The sequence below is a fragment of the Hyla sarda genome, chromosome 6 (assembly GCF_029499605.1).
Source record: "Hyla sarda isolate aHylSar1 chromosome 6, aHylSar1.hap1, whole genome shotgun sequence".
Classification (NCBI taxonomy): domain Eukaryota; kingdom Metazoa; phylum Chordata; class Amphibia; order Anura; family Hylidae; genus Hyla; species Hyla sarda.
This window is the reverse complement of record NC_079194.1, coordinates 283,310,733-283,331,302: the sequence shown is the minus strand read 5'-3', so window position 1 is coordinate 283,331,302 and position 20,570 is coordinate 283,310,733. Positions and strand designations below refer to the sequence as shown.

Genomic DNA, 20,570 nt, shown 5'->3' with positions numbered 1-20,570 from the left:
AAGTTATTTTCTTTTTGAATTTCTTTTCAGTCTGACCACAGAGCTCTCTGCTGACACCTCTGTCCATGTCAGGAACTGTCCAGAGCAGCAGAGGTTTGTTATGGGGGATTAGTTCCTGCTCTGGACAGTTCCTCACACGGACAGAGGTGTCAGCAGAGAGCACTGTGGTCAGACAGAAAAGAAATGCAAAAAGAATAGAACTTCCTGTGGAGTATACAGCAGTTAAGTGCTGGAAGGATTAAGATTTTTAAATAGAAGTCATTTACAAATCTGTTTAACTTTCTGGCACCAGTTGATTTAAAAAAAATAAATTATAATAATAATAATGTTTTCCACCGGAGTACCCCTTTAACTCTGTATGTATAATATTCATTTATATTCATTTAAAGAGCAAGGACTCCTATAATTCTGAATATAACATTGGAAGCTAAATCAAATCACTCAATGTTCTTTCTGCTCCATTGTAGCCATGATCGATTTTTTCCCCAATGATCCCTAATTCTGGAGCACAGTTCTGGATTTCTTATGCTGCATTCACATCACGTTTGGGGCATACGGCAGCCGGTTCCGGCTGCCGTATGCCCCATACGTGATGTGAATGCAGCCTTACAAGCTCCCACTTTCAAGGGTAACACTCTTGTATGCCAATAGAGTCCTCCAACCATGGGCGTAGCTATAGAGTTAGCAGTCGCACCGGGGCCATGGTGCCTAAAGGGGGCCCCAAAGCACATCTTCCCCATAAGAGACCAGTATTATAATTGGCATTTGGGCCCCTGTTGCAGATTTTGCATTGGGGCTTAGAAGTTACAAGCTACGACTCTGCCTTCAACAACATATAACGGAAAAAAGCGGAGGTGGCGCCGGGTGCGGTGTAGGTCTCTAGCCGGTGTAGGTAGGTACCCGGGTGGGGGGTAGCGTATCCCTTGCCGGTGATGGTAGCTTTGTATGCAGGCCTGCAGCGTGTGGACGGAGACCAGGGGTGGATCCGTATGGAGAATGCAGAAATGCAGGAAAAAGCTGCGGTGGCGCTCCCAAGGAAGTAACCCGAAGTCGTGGGTATTGGTATAAAGTAAATAATTTATTTTTTTACAGCATAAAGAAATCAAAGAAAATAGATAAATAAAGCAAGACGCGTTTCGGGAGTCACAGCTCCCTTTCTCAATTGCAGGTGGTTGCTGTACAATACAGCAACCACCTGCAATTGAGAAAGGGAGCTGTGACTCCCGAAACGCGTCTTGCTTTATTTATTTATTTATTTATTTATTTATTTTCTTTGATTTCTTTATGCTGTAAAAAATAAATTGTTTACTTTATACCAATACCCATGACTTCGGGTTACATCCTTGGGAGCGCCACCGCAGCTTTTTCCTGCATTCAACAACATATGGCACAGGGATAGGACGTTACCAACTAATGGCAACTGACTGGTTTGCTTGCATGTAACTTCTTGCCCATAGAGGCGGCAAGCAGCAATGATAATAGGTAGCAAAGTATACAAAATTTGATAGTCACTGTGGCTGGCACATATATAGAGCAACTAAGCCTGGAGGCAAGTTTCCCATGACATATGCAGTACACATCAAATACATGTCCCTATGTCCCACGGGAAGTCTGTGTGAGTAATCATTTCATATATTTTAACATTTTAAGCGAGCGGCCTTTAATCTCGAAGTGAACTGCGGCATACTTGGACCTAGTACAGTTGTAATCCGCATTAGTCACCATATTGCTCAGTAGCGCATCATACCTAAAAGTTTGTACAGAAATAAAAAGCTTTTTTTTTTTTTTTTTACCTTAAAGGGGTACTCCGGTAGAAAACCTTTATTTATTTTTTTAAATCAACTGGTGCCAGAAAGCTAAACAGATTTGTAAATTACTTCTATTAAAAAAATCTTAATCCTTCCAGTACTTATTAGCTGCTGAATGCTACAGAGGAAATTCTTTTCTTTTTGGAACACAGTGCTCTCTGCTGACATCTTTGTCCATTTTAGGAACTGCCCAGAGCAGCATATGTTTGCTAGGGGGATTTTCTCCTACTCTGGACAGTTCTTAAAATGGACAGAGATGTCAGCAGAGAGCACTGTGCTCGCGATGTCAGCTGCTGAATACTACAGAGGAAATTCTTTTCTTTTTGGAACACAGAGCTCTCTGCTGACTCACGAGCACAGTGCTCTCTGCTGACATCTCTGTCCATTTTAAGAACTGTACCAGAGTAGGAGGAAATCCCTGTAGCAAACATATGCTGCTCTGGACAGTTCCTAAAATGGACAGAGATGTCAGCAGAGAGCACTGTGCTCGTGATGTCAGCAGAGAGCACTGTGTTCCAAAAAGAGAAGAATTTCCTCTGTAGTATTCGGCAGCTAATAAGTACTGGAAGGATTAAGATTTTTTTAATAGAAGTAATATCCAAATCTGTTTAACTTTCTGGCACCAGTTGATAAAAAAATAAATAAATAAAAAAAAGGTTTTCCATCGGAGTACCCCTTTAACACAGAGGTCTTATAGCCCCCCCCCCCCCCCGTTCTATTAGCATTCAGTGCAGACTGTCACATGTATGCCTATATTTACTAAATAAACATATAAACCAATAAATAAATAAGTGATTAAATAAATAATTATGAAATCCATTAAGCCTATGATTCGAGCTATGATATCATTTCCTTTAGCTAAACTGACTAAACTCACAAAGCATAAGCAAATGTATCACAGAGGATTAGCCCCGGGGGTCTGCAGAATTTAGGAGCGGCCATGTGTTTCAATGAGTGGATCCTGACAAAACGATGAATATTGTGAATGTAGATGTCAGGGATAGGTACATAAAAGGGGGAAGATGTGTTTATAACTGGCACAAAGCACAGATCCAATAGAGATTTGCCATTAAAATCCTGACACCATTTAAATGGGCGCTGTCAGAATCAAAAATGTTAAATATTTTGTACATCTTTCATTAACCTTTCTAATATAATTCATAAAAAATGTTCTACTTTTTATAGAAATCATGGCTTATAAAAAAGACCACTAGGGGTCCCCATACTATCAAGGACATAATTCTGTCCGGCGGCAGCATCATCTTTGTCCCAGCGGAAGCGCAGGCATACACAAAGTCCAGGAAGTGAGGGAGGGACTAGCTTTCCTCTGTGCTTGCTTCTTTCCTGTCTATCAGATTGCAGCATGACAACAGAAAGGAGGGGGTTACAGAGTAGCCTGCAGTGATTGGATTTAGAGACACAGCACAGCACAGGAGACTCAGGGAAGAAGTGAATGCATGGTGAGTGGGGGCGGGCTCAGTGCTTGCTTTGGACACGCCCCTTCCTGAGCAGTGAATCTCAGAATGAGTGAGCAGCGGAACAGAGGGATTTGTCAGCCAAATACAGAAGCTACACACATAAAAATACCTGTAAAGCATCCGCATGACCTAGTGAGTAACATATATAAGCATATTGTTTCTGTGACATGACAGGTACTAGAACTTTCAACATCGCATTGCAAAACTTAGAAGAAGAGACGACAAAACCCAATAGAACATGTTCACATTGGAGCACAATAACTATTGAGATATTAGCCGGTTCGGCCAACAATAATGTGTACATGTCCAACCTTAGAACATTGGAGACTAATGTCAGAATGATAAAACACTGGTCTAAAAAGGGCTTAAAAAATACTTGGGGGATTTATGGATGGAAAATAAACTTTAGCGCCATACGCCAGGCAGCTGTCACGCCACACCCCTCAATGAAAGTCTATGGGAGGAGGCCTGGCTGCCGCCACGCCCTCTCCCATAGACTTTCATTGAGGAGGTGTGGCATTATGTCACAGGGGGCATGGCTGCGGGCAGCGGGGGTCGTGACGTCATAGGCATGCCCCTCGAGTTGTCACGCCACCCCCCTCAATGAAAGTCACATAGACTTTCATTGAGGGGGCATGGCATGATGTCATGAGGGGCGTGGCCGGGACATCACGACCCCCGTTGCCCGCACCCGTCACAGCCACGCCCCTCGAGATGTCACGCCACACTCCTCAATGAAAGTCTATGGGAGGGGGCGTGGCCATGACATCATGACCCCCGTTGCCCGCACCCGTGACGGCCACGCCCCTCGAGATGTCGCGCCGCACTCCTCAATGAAGTCTATGGGAGGGGGCGTGGCGGCAGCCGTGCCCCCTCCCATAGACTTTCATTGAGGGGGCGTGGCATGATGTCATGAGGGGCGTGGCCGTGATATCACGTCCCCCGTTGCAGCATTCTAAACGATAGGGGGCATGGATGAGGGGGCGTGGCATGATGTCACGAGGGGCGTGGCCGTGACATCACGACCCAGTGTTCTAAAGGTTAGGGAACAAGATGTCTAGGGGTGGATTACTCCTTTAACCTCATCGATCTTCTTATTCACTATGGGTATTTTTATTAAGACTTGTGCAAAGGAAACCTTGCCCAGTTGCCAATAGCAACCAATCAGATCACTTCTTTCATTTTGCACTGGTCCTTTTAAAAATGAAAGAAGCGATCTGATTGGTTGCTATGGGCAACTGGGCAACTTTTCCTCTGCACAGGCTTTGATAAATCTCCCCCTATGTCCTTTGGAACATTTTCACCTTAGTTTTTCTCCAGTGTAGTGGATGAGATTATGGAAAACTCTTCCACAGGATGAGTCACTGAGCAAAAGGGACGAGAATGACCTTCTGGAAAGATGTAATGCTGCACGTACATGTGTCTTTTTCCTTCTTCAGGATCGGGCCTATATATGGAATTAAATGGTCTTTTTCTCACCTTACTAGTTGGATGACATAAAAGATATGCAAACTGTTGTTGGCCCAATTTTTTAAAGGGGTAGTCCAGTGGCGAAAAACTTATCCCCTATGCTAAGGATAGGGGATAAGTTTGAGATCGCGGGGGGTCCGACCGCTGGGGCCCCCTGCGATCTCTCTGTACGGGGGCCAGGCTCTCCGGCCAGATAGCGGGTGTCGACCCCGCACGAAGCGGCGGCCAACACGCCCCCTCAATACATCTCAATGGCAGAGCTGGAGATTGCCGAAGGCAGCGCTTCGGCTCTGCCATAGAGTTGTATTGAGGGGGCGTGTCGGCCGCCGCTTCGTGCGGAGGTCGACACGCCCCCTTCCCGTGGGCTGTCGGGGCTCCGTACAGGAGATCGCAGGGGGCCCCAGCGGTCGGACCCCCCACGATCTGCAACTTATCCCCTATCCTTAGGATAGGGGATAAGTTGTTCACCACTGGGTCACCACTGGACTACTCCTTTAAGTAAACAGCGTGCCCAATTCTCACACAGCTGGGCAATCGCTATATCACACTAGAATGATCACACGATTTGAATAAGCCAACAGCCGTGCATGAAAAGGCAACTTTCACTCTTAAAGTGTACCCGTCAGATCCAACAAAAAACATTTATTTTTAATTTATCACTCGGTACCTAATCCTGACCATGTGCATCTCATGTGCATTTTTATGTGTCTAGCACATTTATTTATTTTTTATTACACTTTTAATTTAGTTCACTAGGCTGAATTCCTAAAATACTGAAAATTTTCTAATGAAAGCAATTGCAAAACCTATTGGTTATACATGCTTTATGACGTATCAAAAGTTTTTGTATCTGACAGGGCCCATTTAACGGCAACCTGTCATTACTGGTGAGGAGGGACGCAGCTCAAGTGGGCGGTAGAGTTTGCCAAGGCAACCATATGAAGCCCATCAAAGTTCTGTGCATGAGTCCCGTTTATCAGAAAAGATCTTGTGCACAGAACTCACTGGTTGTCATGCAGTTGCCTCGGAAACGTACCTGAATCTCTCTGCACCTATGTATGCGGGAGACCAATGCTGGACTTGGAACATGAATGGCCGACCATGTAATGTATGAAAGGCTTATCCTTGCCAAAGCAGAATCCCTTTGTACTGAGTATCTGTTTTGGTTTAAAGGGGTACTCCGCTGCTAAGCTTTTGGAACAAACTTCAAAAAGCTGGAGCCGGCGCCGGATGTCATAGCCCCGCCCCCTCAATGCAAGTCTATGGGAGGGGGCGTGACGGCTGTCAAGCCCCCTCCCATAGACTTGCATTGAGGGGGCGCGACGTGACGTCGTGAGGGGGCGGGGCTATGATGTCAAGAGCTCCCGACGCCGGCTCCAGCGTTCGGAGCAGTTTGCTCCAAAGCTGAGCAGCGGAGTACCCCTTTAAGCTGGTATCTCATCTATGATGTCTATATGGACAGGGACCCCATACAATGAATACATATCACAGTCAACTTTTGGAAAGAACAATTTCTATCTCTCTAAAACTGGTAACGTCTTATACAGCAGACTGAGAAATTGAAGCTGCTGCTCGGAAAAGTCATTGAATGGGCCTGAAATTCATCTAGGATGATGTCACCAATTCCTTTTCTCTTGGCAAAGGGAAGCGTTATTCTTTTATTTCTTTTTTTCTATTCTGAGGCAGCCGGCTTTATGTGACCAACCAAGGCGGCTAGACCGGCAAATAGGATGGTAAATGTAACATTAGGCCTTGGATCAATGAGGATTGGTGTAAATAATATACTGCCTAACCAGCCTGACAATCTGAAGATCGAAATCAAAATTTGCATGTATTTTCCATCAGATCTGCTACGGAACGTTTGAATTAGGCTATGTTCCATTGACAGCAGAGCGCCGGAATATTCTGCACATGTGTGAACATAGCCTTAGACTACCTTCAGCCCAATAAATAAAACTGGTCCTGCCAGAAATAAATCAATGTATAAACCAGCAAACCAGGTATCTAACAATATACCTTCCATGTGGGCAAAAAGTAGGTTGAAATTAGCTGTAAATTTAGCAACAGGGTGCATATCTTAAACTTATCCTACATGCAAACTAGGATTTTTAAAGGGGTTCTCCCGTGGAAAACTTTTTTTTATTTTTTTTTTTTTTTTTTTTTAAATCAACTGGTGCCAGAAAGTTAAACAGATTTGTAAATTACTTCTATTAAAAAATCTTAATCCTTCCAGTACTTTTTAGGGGCTATATACTACAGAGGAAATGCTTTTCTTTTTGGATTTCTCTGATGTCACCACCACAGTGCTCTCTGCTGACCTCTGCTGTCCATTTTTGGAACTGTCCAGAGCAGGAGAAAATCCCCCATAGTAAACATATGCTGCTCTGGGCAGTTCCTAAAATGGACAGCAGAGGTCAGCAGAGAGCACTGTGGTCCTTACATCAGAGAAATCTAAAAATAAAAGCATTTCCTCTGTAGTATAAAGCCCATAAAATGTATTGGAAGCATTAAGATGTTTTTAATAGAAGTCATTTACAAATCTGTTTAACTTTCTGGCACCAGTTGATTAAAAAAAAAAAAAAAAAAAAATTCCAACGGAGTACCCCTTTAACATGCTATTGACTTGCGCTCAACTGATAATGGCCGAAAAGTGACACAAATAGTTTATTCTTTAAACATGGTTTCTACATGAGGTATCATGATGTAGTTTTCCAGAGTTCTCGGAACCAATCAAATTGCATCAGTCAGGGGATCAGTTAAAGGGGTACTCCGTCGGGTGTGGTTTGCTTATGGTTTTCTAGGTACAAAGTTGGCGCACTGATTTATGATGTTTCACGCAACCGGCTGACTGACAAGTGTGCTCCATGTTTGTTCTGTTAACATCAGCATTTAGCATTTATCAAAAGGGGCAGACACCTTGAGAAAGTCGGCCAGAAAAAAAAAAACTTGTACATGTTGATAAATGACCCTTTTTTTTCCCCTATCCACATGACGGATCGGTGTTCTAAGGACTCCTTAAAGGGGTACTCTGCCCCTAGACATCTTATCCCCTATCCAAAGGATAGGTAATAAGATGTCTGATCGCGGGGTTCCAGCCGCTGGGAACTGACGATGTGGGCGGAGACTCGTGACGTCATGGCCACGCCCTGCTCGTGACATCACAGCCATGCCCCCTCAATGCAAGTCTATGGGAGGGGGTGTGACAGACTTGCATTGAGGGGGCATGGCTGTGACATCACAAGCAGGGCATGGCAGTGATGTCACGAGCCTCAACGAATGCTCTAAACGAATGCCGGGTGCCACAGGGAGATTTGGATAGGGGATAAGAGGTCTAGAGGCGGAATACCCCTTTAAGCTCCTGGTTGCTCAACACTGCTGCCTTATTTATTATCTATGAGATTGCTAAGTGTCTATGCCAGTGTTTCCCAACCAGTGTGCCTCCAGCTGTTGCAAAACTACACCTCCTGGCATGCCCGGACAGCCTTTGGCTGGTCCATGGTGTCAAAACCCTTTTAAAGATGTCTGGTGGTTCTTGGTTTTTATTGGCAAGACGAAAAATTCTCGTAGCACTGGTGTGGCAGAGATCTATAAGATCAAGACATCTGAAGGCTGAGCAGAAATCTACTTAAAGGGGTACTCCGCCCCTAGACATCTTATCCCCTATCCAAAGGATAGGGGATAAGATGTCTGATCGCGGGGGTCCTGCCTCTAGGGACCCCGGCAGTCTCGGCTGCATACGTTGCATGGAGCGAACATCCGGATGACTGGCGATGCGGGGCGGAGGCTCGTGACGTCATGGTTGTGCCCCGTTCGTGACGTCACCACCACGCCCCCTCAATGCAAGTCTATGGGAGGGGGCGTGACGCCCCCTCCCATAGACTTGCATTGAGGGGGCGTGGCCACGATGTCATGAGCGGGGCGTGACCGTGACGTCACGAGCCTCCGGTACTGCACCCGACGCTCTAAACCCGAGTGCAGCAGGGAGATCGCAGGGGTCCCCAGCAGCGGGACTCCCGCGATCAATCATCGTATCCCCTATCCTTTCGATAGGGGATAAGATGTCTAGGAGCAGAGTACCCCTTTAAAGGGGTACTCCGGTGAAAACCTTTTTTCTTTTAAATCAACTGGTGCCAGAAAGTTGAACATATTTGTAAATTACTTCTATTAAAAAATCTTAATCCTTCCAGTACTTATTAGCTGCTGAATGCTACAGAGGAAATTCCTTTCTTTTTGGAACACTGATGAGATCACGAGCACAGTGCTCTCTGCTGACATATCTGTCCATTTTAGCAACCGTGCATAGCAGATGTATGCTAAGGGCAGCATGGTGGCTCAGTGGTTAGCACTGCTGCCCTGCAGCGCTGGGGCCTTGGGTTCAAATCCCACTAAGGACAACAATAAATAAAGAGTTATTATTATAATGACGTCAGCAAAGACGTCACTGTGCCTGTGATGCCATCAGAGAAAATTTCAAAAAGAAAAGAATTTCCTCTGTAGTATTCAGCAGCTAATAAGTACAGGAAGGATTAAGATCTTTTAATAGAAGTAATTTACAAATCTGTTTAACTTTCTAGCACCAGTTGATTTAAAAGAAAAAAGCTTTTCACCGGAGTACCCCTTTAAGGACATGATGGGTCATATGTCAACTTTTTTTTTTTTTCTTTTACTTGAAATGAACGGTAAGTAGCCGTCAGGTTACATTCTGCTCTCTAAGAAACCATGAGAAGCACCGTACAAGAATGTGCCGATTCTGGATAGGATAGATGGCATGTAGGTTGCCTTCAAGTCCCGGCAAGTCATGGATGGAGAGCTGCTGCTTCCGTGCTCCGGTGTCCCACCTATGCCGATCCTACCTCATCCAGAATACTTGATCTGTACAATGACTCTTGCACACTACACGCACGCCGAGAACATTTAGGACGTTCTGTACAAACGGTTATAGACGTCAGCAGTGATTCATGGAGCACCTGAGGCCCGGACGAAGACCCTTGTGAAAACAAACCTTTCACAGGAAGATCACACATACTAATGAAATAAATGATGGAGACCGCGGATAGGAAGAGGGAACGACCGCAGTAGCGCCATAGAGGCCATTGTATACGCATAATTAGGTCATGATGATTATGGCCGTGTAGGAAACGTGTTAGGAGAGGAAATCACTTAATACGGGACCTCAATCGGCATCATGGGGGAGATTTATTCAGACCTGTGCAGAGGAAACGTTGACCAGTTGCCCATAGCAACCAATCAGATCGCTGCTTTCATTATTAAAAGGGCCACTAAAAAAATAAAAGAAGCAATCTGATTGGTTGCTATGGGCAACTGGTCAATGATTGTAATTAATCTCCTCCTATATCTTTTTTCATTAGGAAAGATTGAGTTGGATGAACACTTAAAGGGGTATTCCAGGCAAAACATTTATATATATATATATATATATATATATATATATATATATATATATATCAACTGGCTCCGGAAAGTTAAACAGATTTGTAAATTAGTTCTATTAAAAAATCTTAATCCTTCCAATAGTTATTAGCTTCTGAAGTTTTCTGTCTAACTGCTCAATGATGATGTCACGTCCCGGGAGCTGTGCATGATGGGAGAATATCCCCTAGGAACTGCACAGCTCCTGGGACTTGAGTCAGAGTGCAGTTAGACAGAAAACTCAACTTCAGAAGCTAACAACTATTGGAAGGATTAAGATTTTTTTAATAGAAGTAATTTACAAATCTGTTTAACTTTCCGGAGCCAGTTGATATATAAAAAAAAAGTTTTGGCCTGGAATACCCCTTTAAAGGGGTATTCCAGGAATCAAAAAACTTTTTTCTTTTAAAGAGGTTATCCAGGAAAAAACTTTATATATATATATATATATATATATATATATATATATATATATATATCTCAACTGGCTCCAGAAAGCTAAACAGATTTGTAAATTACTTCTATTAAAAAAATTTTTTTAATCCTTTCAGTACTTATGAGCTGTTGAAGTTGAGTTGTCCTCTTCTGTCTAAGTGCTCTCTGATGACACCTGTCTCGGGAAACGCGCAGTTTAGAAGCAAATCCCCATAGCAAACCTCTTCTACTCTGTGCAGTTCCCAAGACAAGCAGAGATGTCAGCAGAGAGCACTGTTGCCAGAAAGAAAACAACAACTCAACTTTAGCAGCTGATAATTATTGAAAGGATTAAGATTTTTTAATAGAAGTAATTTACAAATCTGTTTCACTTTCTGGAGCCAGTAGATATAAAAAAAAAAAGTTTTTTCTTGGAATACCACTTTAAAAATAAAATAATTAACTTTATGTGCCCTACAAGTTTAGAGGGGTATACTGGTGAAAACGAAATTTTTTTTTTCATATCAACTGGCTCCAGAAAGTTAAACAGAATTGTAAATGACTTCTATTAAAAAAATCTTAATCCTACCAGTACTTTTTGGCTGCTGAAGTTGAGTTGTTCTTTTCTGTCTGACAACAGTGCTCTCTGCTGACACCTCTGTCTGTCTCAGGAACTGTCCAGAGTAGGAGTAAATCCCCATTGCAAACCTCTCCTGCTCTGGACAGTTCCTGAGACAGACAGAGGTGTCAGCAGAGAGCACTGTGGTCGAACTGGAAAGAACAACTCAACTTCAGCAGCTGTAAGGGACTGGAAGGATTAAGATTTTTTAAAGTAATTTACAACTCTGTTTAACTTTCTGGAGCCAGTTCAAAAAATAGTTTTTCACCGGAATACCCCTTTAACTACATTTGTTGAGATGGGAATACCTTTTTATGGAACAGAAATATTATGGCTGTTTACAATGGATTTGGATTGGATTGCCTTGTAAAGTTATGACACTATAGAACAGTGTCTCCCAGTGTTGCAAAACTACAGCTCCCAGCATGCTCAGACAGCCAAAGACAGCTGGGAGTTGAAGTTCTGCAACAGCTGGAGGCACACTGGTTGGGAAACACTGCCATGGATACAATAGTTTACTGTTTCCTTCTTATCGGTATTACACGTCCTCACTACTAGTCTTTTATGTGACATGGGTGAATGAGTGGGCATCGATACTTATTGAGAAGCTTTACATACGTCACTCTACATGGCTAATGGAAACACTACTACCCATATATGTTAATCTTTTAAAGGGGTACTCCGGTGGAAAACTTTTTTATTAATCAACTGGTGCCAGAAAGTTAAACAGATTTGTAAATTACTTCTATAAAACATTTTTTTTAATCCTTCCAGTACTTATTAGCTGCTGAATACTACAGAGGAAATTATTTTCTTTTTGGAACACAGAGCTCTCTGCTGAATCATGAGCACAGTGCTCTCTGCTGACATCTCTGTCCATTTTAAGAACTGTCCAGAGTAGGAGAAAATCCCCATAGAAAACATATGCTGCTCTGGACAGTTCCTAAAATGGACAGAGATGTCAGCAGAGAGCACTGTGCTCGTGATGTCAGCAGAGAGCTCTGTGTTCCAAAAAGAAAAGAATTACTTCTGTAGTATTCAGCAGCTAATACGTATTGGAAGGATTAAAGGGGTATTCCAGGAAAGAGCTATTCTTTTATATCAACTGGCTCCAGAAAGTTAAACAGATTTGTAAATTACTTCTATTAAAAAAATCTTAATCCTTTCAGTACTTATGAGCTGATGAAGTTGAGTTGTTTTTTTCTGTCTAAGTGCTCTCTGATGACACGTGTCTCGGGAACCTCCCAGTTTAGAAGCAAATCCCCATAGCAAGCCTATTCTACTCTGTGCAGTTCCCGAGACAGAAAGAGATGTCAGCAGAGAGCACTGTTGCCAGACAGAAAACAACAACTCAACTTCAGCAGCTGATAATTATTGAAAGGATTAAAAAAAAAATTGAATAGAAGTAATTTACAAATCTGTTTAACTTTCTGGAGCCAGTTGATATAAAAGAATAGTTCTTTCCTGGATAACCCCTTTAAGATTTTTTAATAGGAGTCATTTACAAATCTGTTCTACTTTCTGGCACCAGTTGATTTAAAAAAATAAAATAAATAAAAAAAAGTATTCCACCGGAGTAACCCTTTAAACTGGGGCGGACAACTTACTGTCTACAGCAGTGTTTTCCAAGCAGGGTGCCTCCAGCTGTTGCACAACTACAACTCCCAGCATGCCCAGACAGCCGAAGGCTGTCCGGGCATGCTGGGAGTTGAAGTTTTGCAACAGCTGGAGGCACCCTGCTTGGAAAACACTGCTGTAGACAGTAAGATCCCAATAGATCCCTCCAGGAGCCAGGCAATGAGAAATCCCTCATTTGTCAGTAGAAAACAATGCACGAAGCAAGGCGTGACTCCTCCAGTGAAGTGGACCGCCAACATTGGCACTGCCCTGCCAAGCATTGATGCCCATTGTTCTAGATAAGTACAGGGAATGTTACCATGGACAATAAGCCACCGATTGCCTCATTGGCATCACTGGTTACTTAGAGGTCACTATTGATGGGTAAGTTCAACCTGGGAACAAGGACTAAGGTTGTATGGAAAAGCCATAATGAAATAGCGGATAATTAAAGGGGTACTCCGGAGGGGGGAAAAAATGTTTTCATGTCAACTGGTGCCAGAAAGTTATACAGATTTGTAAATTACTTCTATTTAATAATCTTAATCCTTCCAGTACTTATCAGCTGCTGTATGCTCCAGAGGAAGTTGGGTAGTTCTTTGCAGTCTGACCACAGTCAGTATCACAGGTATGGATCCCCTCCCTTCTCAGACTTCTGTATAGCGATGCTAACAGTCATCAGAAAAGCATGGGGGTAAATAAGCCCACGGTTAGATAGGGCTAGTCATCAGGATTCTTTTATTTAAAGGGGTACTCCAATGGAAAACATTTTGTTTTTAGTCAACTGGTGCAAGAAATTAAATAGATTTGTAAATTACTTCTATAAAAAAAAAAAATAATCTTTAACCTTCCAGTACTTATTAGCAGCTGTATGCTACAGAGTAAATTCTTTTCTTTTTGAATTAAATTTTTGTCTTGTCCACAGTGCTCTCTGCTGACACCTGATGCCCGTATCAGGAACTGTCCAGAGCAGGACAAAATTGTCCATAGCAAACCTATGCTGCTCTGGACAGTTCCTGATACAGGCATCAGGTGTCACCAGAGAGCACTGTGGACAAGACAAAAATGAAATTCAAAAAGAAAAGAATTTCCTCTGTAGCATACAGCTGCTAATAAGTACTGGAAGGGTAAAGATTTTTATTTTTTTATAGAAGTCAATTACAAATCTGTTTAACTTTCTGGCACCAGTTGATTTGAAAAAAAAAAAAAAAAAAAAAAAAAAAAATGTTTTCCAACGGAGTACCCCTTTAATAGTCAATTTTGTTAATATGCAAATGAGGCTCAAGTGCCCAGGAGGGCATTTGAAAGCATGGCAAGAGCCCATGACCGCTTGAATTAGTCTACCCTGTTTGACTGACAGCCATTGGATTAAAAAGGGAACACCCCTTTGGCACTTGAGCCTAATTAGCATATTAACAAACAAGCTTATATCTTAGTGCTGGAAAGGACTATGACAGTGTTTTCCAAACGGCGTGCCTCCAGCTGTTGCAAAATTGCACAAATCTGAGGGTATAAAAAGAAGGGGCCCATATACTGTACAGGGGCCCTTAGTGTTCAGGGCTCTCACCCACAGAATAATAAGACACAGCCAAAGTCTGCAATGCATTATACTGAATGGCTCCTACCAGACATCAATCCTCCATGCTTTATCCTGCAATCCTGATCCATCACTTCACAGATACAAATCAATCATCTTGTGAAATCTGTTACATATCGGACTATACTTAGAATTCTATTAGGATGTAAAGGCACAGGTGAGTGTGAGTGTGAGTGTGGGCGGGGGCCAGGTACTGTAGAAGGTGTCTACTGATGTGTGACATACTCCTCTATACTATTCTATCAGTGTAGTCAATCCAGATTTTCCTGGTACATGCTGGGGTGTCAATGATATATAGTGATGTGTGACATACTCCTCTATACTAATCTATCAGTGTAGTCAATCCAGATCTTCCTGGTACATGCTGGGGTGTCAATGAATTACGGTGATGTGTAACATACTCCTCTATACTATTCTATCAGTGTAGTCAATCCAGATCTTCCTGGTACATGCTGGGGTGTGAATGATATATAGTGATGTGTGTGTGTTTGGGGTAACAGTCTGTGTTTGGGGTATGTCATGTAGATAATGTCCATTGATTTGTAACATGCCCCTCCATTATTCCATAAGTGTAGTCATATGTCATATAGATTGTCCCTCATTTACTATTGCAAACCCGACATGTTTTGTCGGGTTGTGCGCCAGATTCTGGCGCATTGCAGCAGAAATTCTGTCTGCGCCAGAATTTGCGCAGAATTGAAAAAAAAAATAGACTATAACTCCATTTTACTAAGAAAACCCCAAAAAAAGGGGCATGGACGATGGGAAAAGGGGGTGTGGTCACCAAAAAGGGGCGTGTTCACGAGATTTTTACAAAAAAACAACATATTTACTAAGGTTTCCACAGAAAATGTGGTGGATTTGAGCTGAGGAAAACCCGACAGATCAGAGCGGGTGTAAAAAAGAAAAAAAAAAGAAAAATGTTGGGAAACCTAAGTTAAAACCGTGGGAAAAAAAATTGTAGGGAATTAAAACCCACAAAGAAACCTACACAACACTCTTAGTAAACCAGGGAGACTGTGTGTATTGATCTGTAACATTCTCCTCTATACTATTCTATCAGTGTAGTCAATCCAGATCTTCCTGGTACCTGCTGGGGGTTTCAATCATAGACTGACGCATCCTACTGGTGTGTGTGTTGGGGGGTTAAAGGGGTAGTCCAGTGGTGAAAAACTTATCCCCTATCCTAAGGATAGGGGATAAGTTTGAGATCGCGGGGGGTCCGACCGCTGGGGCCCCCTGCGATCTCTCTGTACGGGGCCCCGGCTCTCCGCCGAGATAGCGGGTGTCGACCCCCGCACGAGGCGGCGGCCGACACGCCCCCTCAATACATCTCTATGGCAGAGCCGGAGATTGCCGAAGGCAGCGCTTCGGCTCTGCCATAGAGTTGTATCGAGGGGGCGTGTCGGCCGCCGCCTCGTGCGGAGGTCGACACGCCCCCTTCCAGCGGGCTGTCGGGGCTCCGTACAGGAGATCGCGGGGGGCCCCAGGGGTCGGACCCCCCGCGATCTGCAACTTATCCCCTATCCTTAGGATAGGGGATAAGTTGCTCACCACTGAATCACCACTGGACTACTCCTTTAAGTGCAATACATCATGTAGATCAGTTATCTCCAAACTGTGGACCTCCAGATGTTGCAAAACTACAATTCCCAGCAAGTCTGGATATGCCCAGACATGTCTATTGATGTGTGACATACTCCTCTATACTATTCTGTGTAGTGAGTCCAGATCTTCCTGGTACCTGCTGGGGTGTCAGTGATATACGGTGATGTGTGACATACTCCTCTATACTATTCTGTGTAGTGAGTCCAGATCTTCCTGGTACATGCTGGGGTGTCATTGATATACGGTGATGTGTGTGTTGGGGGTAAATGAAGTATGTAGTATGTCATGTAGATAATGTCCATTGACCTGTAACAAACTCCTCTCTGCGATTCTATCAGTGTAGCCAATCCAGATCGTCCTGGTACCTGCTGGGGTGTAATTGATAAAAAGTGATGTGTGTCTTAGGGTCAGGTACAGTATGTGATGTAGATGATTCCCATTGATCTATTACATACTCCTCTCTACTATTCTATCAGTGTAGTCACATGTTATGTAGATGTCTACTGATGTGTGACATACTCCTCTCTACTATTCTATAAGTGAAGCCAATCCAGATCTCCCTGGTTCCTGCTGGGGCATCAATGATATACAGTGATGTGTGTGTTGGGGGGTAAAACAATATATTATGTAGATGATTCCCATTGATCTATGACAAACTCCTCTCTACTATTTGATCAGTTTAGTCAATCCAGATCTTCCTGGTACCTGCTGGGATGTCAATGCTATACAGTGGTCTGTGTGATGGGGGTAAAACAATATATGTAGATGATGCCCATTAATCTGCGACGTACTCATCTATACTATTCTAAGAATGTAGTCAATCCAGATCTTCCTGGTACCTGCTGGGGAGTCAATGATATGCAATGATGTTTTAGTTAGGGGCAGGTACATTGTGTCCTGTAGATGATTCCCAATGATCTATAACAAACTCCTTTATACTATTCTATCAGTGTAGTTAATCCAGATCTTCCTGGTACCTGCTGGGGAGTCAATGATATATAGTGATGTGTGACATATTCCTCTATACTAATCTATCAGTGTAGTCAATCCAGATCTTCCTGGTACATGCTGGGGAGTCAATGATATATAGTGATGTGTGACATATTCCTCTATACTAATCTATCAGTGTAGTCAATCCAGATCTTCCTGGTACATGCTGGGGAGTCAATGATATACGGTGATCTGTGACATACTCCTCTATACTATTCTATCAGTGTAGTCAATCCAGATCTTCCTGGTACATGCTGGGGAGTCAATGATATACAGTGATCTGTGACATACTCCTCTATACTATTCTATCAGTGTAGTCAATCCAGATCTTCCTGGTACATGCTGGGGAGTCAATGATATACAGTGATCTGTGACATACTCTTCTATACTATTCTATCAGTGTAGTCAATCCAGATCTTCCTGGTACATGCTGGGGAGTCAATGATATACAGTGATCTGTGACATACTCCTCTATACTATTCTATCAGTGTAGTCAATCCAGATCTTCCTGGTACATGCTGGGGAGTCAATGATATACGGTGATCTGTGACATACTCCTCTATACTATTCTATCAGTGTAGTCAATCCAGATCTTCCTGGTACATGCTGGGGAGTCAATGATATACAGTGATCTGTGACATACTCCTCTATACTATTCTATCAGTGTAGTCAATCCAGATCTTCCTGGTACATGCTGGGGAGTCAATGATATACAGTGATCTGTGACATACTCCTCTATACTATTCTATCAGTGTAGTCAATCCAGATCTTCCTGGTACATGCTGGGGAGTCAATGTTATACGGTGATGTGTGACATACTCCTCTATACTATTCTATCAGTGTAGTCAATCCAGATCTTCCTGGTACATGCTGGGGAGTCAATGATATACAGTGATCTGTGACATACTCCTCTATACTATTCTATCAGTGTAGTCAATCCAGATCTTCCTGGTACATGCTGGATAGTCAATGATATACAGTGATCTGTGACATACTCCTCTATACTATTCTATCAGTGTAGTCAATCCAGATCTTCCTGGTACCTGCTGGGGCCTCAATGATGTACAGTGATCTGTGACATACTCCTCTATACTATTCTATCAGTGTAGTCAATCCAGATCTTCCTGGTACCTGCTGGGGTATCAACCATAGACTGACAAAATCTAAGACAATGTTTCCCAACCAGGGTGCCTCCAGCTGTTGCAAAACTACAACTCCCAGCATGCCCGGACAGCCGAAGGCTGTCCGGGCATGCTGGGAGTTGTAGTTTTGCAACAGCTGGAGGCACCCTGATTGGGAACCACTGATCTAAGCACATGTTCACATGACAAAAAAAACCCCTTCTCTGCTGGACTCACTTGCTGCTGATCCTCCGGAGGGGTCGCTCTCATGCCGTGCCCCATAGTGAGGTCCCTGAACACTTGGGTAGCTCCCGGGTCACTGGGGCTGTGGCTGCCGCTGCTGCACCCTAAATCCTGAGGAGCAAAAGTCCCAGAAAAGTCTCTGTACATTGTCTGGACGTTGCTCCGTACTCTGTCACGCTCACACTGACTCACGCATCTACGCTGCCTCAATTTTTATCAATGGGGACTCCTCGGATCGATGAGCCACACCACTCACCACCTGTAGGGGGGGGCGCGAATTGGACGACGCGTCACTAGATTAGTATCGCATCCCGATTATTATCTCCTTCCTGTCACAGTCTGATTTATATTATATTTGGTGGAAATAGTCGGCAGTTGTTTATCGGGGTCCTAAAAGGCTCCATAAGAAAGAGTGACGCCGTCCGTATCACCCCTGCGAATGGTACGTTCCTAGGATTACCCAAACTGATGACGTACATGCCCTTATAAGGGCATGCTTCCTCAGCGAAAGGAAAACCCTTCGCTGGAGGCGTGTGTGTGAGCTCGGCTGTGTGTGTGTTTTTTTTTTTTTTTTTTTAACTCTGCTCTTTCCAGAATGGAACGGAAACTATAGGTAAAGAAAAGAGCCGAAAATACTTCTGGGAAATGATGCTTGTTTATATGTAGGTACGGCTGGGGGTGAATGACTGTTACCATTCTTATCCCCTTTTATAGGAAACACTTTCTACTTATTAGAGAAGAGGAGAAACTCATCGATTTCCCATAAGTTGTGTCCATAGGTCAAGTGTTTCCCAACCTGTAACCCTTCAGATGTTGAAGAACTACAACCCCCAGCATGCCCAGACAGCCGTTGTTTTGGAGTTGTAGTTTTGTAACAGTCATTGGCTGTCCAGACATGATGGGAGTTGTAGTTTTGTAACAGCTGTAGATCCACAGTTTTGGAGACCACTGTTGTAGAGGAACATTCACATGTGGCAAAACTACAACTCCCAGCATGCCCAGACAGCCGTTGGCTTGGAGTTTTAGTTATGCAATAGTCATTGGGTGTCCAGACATGCTGGGAGTTGTAGTTTTGCAACAGCTGGTCAACTACATGTGGATGTTCCAGCCAATGACTGTTGCACAACTACAACTCCAAGCCAACGGCTGTCTGGGCATGCTGGGATTTGTAGTTTTGCCATATGTGAATGTTCCTCTACAACAGTGGAATCCAAACTGTGGATGTACAGCTGTTGTAAAACTACAACTCCCAGTATGTCTGGACACCCAATGACTGTTGTACAACTACAACTCCCAGCATGTCTGGACAGCCAATGACTGTTGTACAACTACAACTCCAAGCCTACGACTGTCTGGGCATGCTTGGAGTTGTAGTTTTGCCACATGTGAATGTTCCTCTATAACAGTGGAATCCAAACTGTGGACCTACAGCTGTTTTAAAACTACAACTCCCAGCATGTCTGGACGCCCAATGACTGTTGCACAACTACAACCCCGAGCCTACGGCTGTCTGGGCATGCTGGGAGTTGCAATTTTGCCACATGTGAATGTCCTCTACAACAGTGGTCTACCAAACTGTGGATCTACAGCTGTTGTAAGACTACAACTCCCAGCATGTCTGAAAAGCCAATGGCTGTTGCAAAACTACAACTCCCAGCCTGTGGCTGTCTGGCCATGCTGGGAGTTGTAGTCTTGCAAAAGCTGGCGAGCCACATATGGATGTTCCTATCTCCAAGCTGAGGACATTTAGCTGTTGCAAAACTACAACTCCCAGCATGCCTGAACATACAACGGCTGTCCGGACATGCTGGGAGTTGTAGTTTTGCAACAGCTGGTGAGCCAAATGTAGATGTTTCTCTACAACAGCAGTCCCCAAACTGTAGACCTACAGCTGTTGTAAAACTATAACTCCCAGCATGTCCGGACAGCCAGTGGCTGTTGCACAACTACAATTCGCAGCAAACGGCTGTTTGGGCATGCTGGCAGTTGTAGTTTTGCAAAAGCTGGCAAGTTAGATGTGGGTGTACTTTTACAACAGTGGTCTCCAAACTGTGGACCTCCAGCTGTTGCAAAACTACAACATCCAGTATGCCTGGACAGCCAACAGCTGGAGGTCCACTGTTTGGAGACTGCTGTTGTAGAGAAACATCTACCAGCTGTTGCAAAACTACAACT

The 20,570-nt window shown here is 43.6% G+C and overlaps 1 protein-coding gene and 1 long non-coding RNA gene across 6 annotated transcripts in view; one reads left to right on the top strand and one right to left on the bottom strand.

Annotated features, from left to right (window-relative positions):
* The window catches only part of FOSL1 (FOS like 1, AP-1 transcription factor subunit), a 69,225-nt gene that overhangs the window by 5,732 nt on the left and 42,923 nt on the right, over window positions 1–20,570 (bottom strand). The window contains exon 1 of one of the 5 annotated variants that reach the window (XM_056527514.1): window positions 18,390–18,816. The exons of 3 other annotated variants lie outside the window; for them this stretch is intronic. In XM_056527514.1, the coding sequence (XP_056383489.1) occupies window positions 18,390–18,542 (153 nt within the window). In that variant the 5' untranslated portion in view covers window positions 18,543–18,816. Of the gene's footprint in view, window positions 1–3,395; window positions 3,710–18,389; window positions 18,817–20,570 lie in introns of those variants that run through there. One more of the 5 variants, XM_056527513.1, reaches the window with a different exon arrangement.
* The window catches only part of LOC130277140 (uncharacterized), a 62,099-nt gene continuing 60,388 nt past the window's right edge, over window positions 18,860–20,570 (top strand). The window contains exon 1 of the long non-coding RNA XR_008845376.1: window positions 18,860–19,008. This is a non-coding gene — a long non-coding RNA (uncharacterized LOC130277140). The remainder of the gene's footprint in view (window positions 19,009–20,570) is intronic.